The 4,184-nt window shown below is 52.2% G+C and overlaps 1 protein-coding gene across 1 annotated transcript in view; it reads left to right on the top strand.

The window, feature by feature from the left end:
• Positions 1-4,184, top strand: part of MYBPC2 (myosin binding protein C, fast type) — a 50,457-nt gene that overhangs the window by 36,022 nt on the left and 10,251 nt on the right. The window contains exons 19-21 of the mRNA XM_011946504.1: positions 422-561; positions 1,925-2,084; positions 2,288-2,424. Coding sequence (XP_011801894.1) covers positions 422-561; positions 1,925-2,084; positions 2,288-2,424 — 437 coding nt within the window. The remainder of the gene's footprint in view (positions 1-421; positions 562-1,924; positions 2,085-2,287; positions 2,425-4,184) is intronic.

Here is a 4,184-nt window from a genome sequence, read left to right as displayed (position 1 = left end):
GGAGGTGGGAGATGAGGGGTGGGAGAGGAGGTGGGATGAGGGGTGAGAGAGGACGTGAGAGATGAGGGGTGGGAGAGGAGGTGAGGAGATGAGGAGGGGGAGACTAGATAAGGAGCAAGGTAAGTACCAGGGCTAGGACTGGAGGAGAGATGAACATGGGGAACCCTTGAGAGAGAGATTGGGTGGAGAGAGGAAGTGGGGAGACATCGGGGTGAGGAGAGGAGGTGAGGAGGGATGAGGATGGCCCAGGATAAGAGGAAGTGGAGAGATTGGGATGGGGGAGCCTGTAGGTAGGAATGGGAATGGGGCATAAGAGAGGTTAGAATCAGAAGAGGAGTATAGGGGTGTGGAGAGGAGAGGGGAGGGGAGTGGCTGGACATCCCAAAACCCAGACTGACTTGTCACACTCCCCCACTTCCAGAAAAGGCTGGGCCCCCCATAAACGTGATGGTGAAGGAGGTGTGGGGCACAAACGCGCTGGTGGAATGGCAGGCCCCCAAAGATGATGGGAACAGTGAGATCACGGGGTACTTCGTCCAGAAAGCAGACAAAAAGACCATGGTGAGAGAGCAGAGGGGGCGACGGGGAAGAGCCGGTGAGGTGGGCAGAGCAGGTGCAGATGTCCCCCTTTCACAGCTGGAAGGGCAGGGAGGGACCCAGAGGCTGGAGGACGGGCTGGGGCCGGGAGGGAAGCCTTTTAGCTGAGACTCGGCACGTGATGGGTTTTCATTTTCTTTTTTCACTGAGGTAAACATCACATAATGGAATTAGCCATTCACTGCTTTAAAGCGAACAATTCAGCAGCCCTTAAGACATTTGCAGGGTTGTGCAGCCACCGCCTCTACCCAGTCCATTTTCATCCCCCAGAGGAAGCCCTGTATCCAATAGCGCCACCCCCTGGTCTCCCCTGGCCCCAGACCCTGGCCGCCACCGATTTGCTTTCTGTCTTCCTGGATTTACCTACTCTGGACATTTCATACACATGGAATCCTAGCTGTGTGACCTTTGTGGCTGACTTTGTTAACTCAGCACAACATCTTCAAAGTTCCTCCATGCTGCAGGGTGCAGGCTGTGTCCATGCGGCAATCCTGTTTTTAGAATAATTTTTTTTGAAACAGGGTCGTACTCTGTCACCCAGGCTGGAGTGCAGTGGCGCAATCTCGGCTCACTGCCTTCTCTGCCTCTGAGCTCAGGTGATCCCCCCTCATCTTAGCCTCCCAAGTAGCTGGCACATGCCACCACGCCCTGCTAATTTTTGTAGAAACAGGGTCTCACTACGTTGTCCAGGCTGGTCTCGAACTCCTGGACCCAAATCATCCTCCCACTTCAGCCTCCCAAAGTGTTGTGATTACAGGCGTGAACGACTGCACCTGGTCTTAATTTCTTTTAAATTTTTTAAAATTTTTATTTTTGAGACAGGGTCTTGCTCTGTCACCCAGGCTGGAATGCAGTGGCATGTTCATGGCTCATTGCAGCCTCAAACTCCCAGGTTCAAGCAATCCTCCTCCCTCAGCCTCTCGAGTAGCTGGGACTACAGGTGCTGGCCACCAGACCTGGCTAATTTTTTGATTTTTTTGAAGAGACAGGGTCTCGCCGTGTAGCCCATGCTGGTCTCGAATTCCTGGGCTCAGGTGAGCCTCCCACCTTGGCCTCCCAAAGAGCTGGGATTACAGGCGTGAGCCATGGTGCCTGACTCCTTCTTAGAGTTGAATGATGTTCCCTTGTCTGGGCTGACCAGTCCATCCCTGCACTGATGGGCGCTGGGTTGGTTCCACCTGTTGACCACTGTGAGTAATGTGCCACGAGTGACGAGATTTTTAAACACTGGATGTGCTCTTCTCACCCTTTCTTGCGTCTGTGTCTGTGTGTCATCCTGTGATCCTGTGGCCCCGACCCACCTGGTCCCTCCCTGTCCCCACACTAGGAGTGGTTCAACGTCTATGAACGTAACCGGCACACTAGCTGTACTGTGTCCGACCTCATCGTGGGCAATGAATACTATTTCCGAGTTTACACTGAGAACATCTGTGGGCTCAGTGACTCACCTGGTGTCTCCAAGAATACGGCCCGCATCCTCAAGACAGGTACAGCCATCCTGCTCCACGGCCCAGGCCCGCCCCTCCACCCTCCCGCCCAGGTCCCACCTGGACTCCCCCTGCCCTCCCCTCCCCTCCCCACTGGGTGACTGCACCTAGTTATGGGGGAGAAGTGATTGCAATTTGTTCCCCAGCTGGTGTCAGGGGATGATCTAGATCAGTCGCCTCACGGGTGCATCCTCTCTCCCCAGGAATCACCTTAAAACCGTTCGAGTATAAGGAGCATGACTTCCGGATGGCTCCCAAGTTCCTGACGCCTCTCATAGACCGGGTGGTCGTGGCTGGGTACTCGGCGGCTCTCAACTGCGCTGTCAGAGGCCACCCAAAGGTGCCTGGGCAGGGACCCAGATCTGTGTGTGTGTTGCCTTGTGGGGAATCTTCCATACAACAAAGCCCCCACTTCCCATCACGCCAGTTCTTCCTCCCTGAGTTCTCTGTCTCAAGGGATTTAGTCACTTAAAACAATTTTTTTAATTGATTTTTTTTTTGGTTTTTTGACACAGGGTCTTGCTGTATCACCCAGGCTGGAGTGCAGTGGTGCGATCACAGCTCACTGCAACCTTGACTTCCTGGGCTCAAGCGATCCTCCCACCTCGTCTTCCCGAGTAACTGGGACCACAGGCATGAACCACTATGCCCAGCTACTTTTATGGTTTGTAGAGATGGGGTCTTGCTATGTTGTCCAGGCTGGTCTTGAACTCTTAGGCTCAAGTGATTCTCCTGCCTCGGCCTCCCAAAGTGCTGGGATTACAGGTGTGAGCCACCACGCCCAGACTGGACTTGCTCGCTTTTCACCCACTTCCTGTTAACTCCTCTGACCAGAGCCCAAGTCTCAGACAATCAATCACACCTTGCCTTTGGCTTCCTGCCTTTTTCCTTCCTTCTTTTTTTTCCTGAGACCAGGCTGGAGTGCAGTGGTGCGATGTTGGCTCACTGCAACCGCCTCCCAGATTCAAGCGATTCTCCTGTCCCAGCCTCCTGAGTAGCCAGGATTACAGGTGTGCACCACCATGCCCAGCTAAATTTTGTATTTTTACTAGAGACAGGGTTTTGTTGACCTCAGGTGATCCACCTGCCTCGGCCTCCCAAAGTGCTGGAATTACAGGTGTGAGCCACCGCGTGCGGCCTCTTGCCTTTTTCTTTGTCCCCTGTCAGGTAATAGCTTGTCTTGGCAGCTTGAGGAGAGGGCCATTAAGTCTCTCTTGCTCTGTCCAAGGACAAATGCCAGTCCCATGGAAAAAGAAACCTTGGGAGCAGGGGCAGCCTGAACTGCCATGGCTCCCCAGGGTCTTCCTGTCCAGCCATTTCCCGACTGCTCTTTGGGAGTGTGGACACTTGCAACCTAGAGCTCGTTTAGGCCAGGGGTTGGCAAACCACCGCCCATGGGTCAAATCCACCTGCCACCTGTTTCTGTCAGTAAAGATTTATTGGAACACGGGCCATGCACATTTGTTTATGTTTTGTTCACAGCTACTGCAGACAAAATGTAAATAAATGTGCGTGGCTCATGTTCTGGACCCAGAGACCACAGGGCCCAAAAAGCCCGAAATATTCACCATCTGGCCCTTTATAGGAACAATTTGCCAGCTTCTGGTCTGGGCTGTAGGTTCTTCGCTTTAGCCCCCTTAAGGCATACCATGGATTCATTGGTTCACCATCTCCATCTCTGTGTACTTTATTCACTAACTCCACTCATTCATGTCTCTCATTCCACTCATTTATCCACCTACCAATCCATCCTTTACTCAGTTCATTCCTTCACTCTATTTGCTTATTTACAGCACTCTTTCATGCTGTCATTAATTTATTCACTCCATTTGTTCTTTCAACAAACATTTTCAGAGGCTTTCAATGACCTGGGTGATTCGAACAAGAAATTTCCTGTATGTTGAGGGAGACTGACATTTGCCCAGAGTCGCACATATAATATAAAATTATAAAGGGCTGGGCCGGACATGGTGGCTCACACCTGTAATCCCAGCACTTTGGGAGACCGAGGCGGGCATATCACCTGAGGTCAGGAGTTTGAGACCAGCCTGGCCAACATGGTGAAACCCCATCTCTACTAAAAAAAAAATACAAAAATTA

The sequence above is a fragment of the Colobus angolensis genome, unplaced genomic scaffold (assembly GCF_000951035.1).
Source record: "Colobus angolensis palliatus isolate OR3802 unplaced genomic scaffold, Cang.pa_1.0 Scaffold25, whole genome shotgun sequence".
NCBI classification, from domain to species: Eukaryota; Metazoa; Chordata; class Mammalia; order Primates; family Cercopithecidae; genus Colobus; species Colobus angolensis.
The sequence above is the reverse complement of the archived record's forward strand: the minus strand, read 5'-3'. Positions and strand labels throughout refer to the sequence as shown.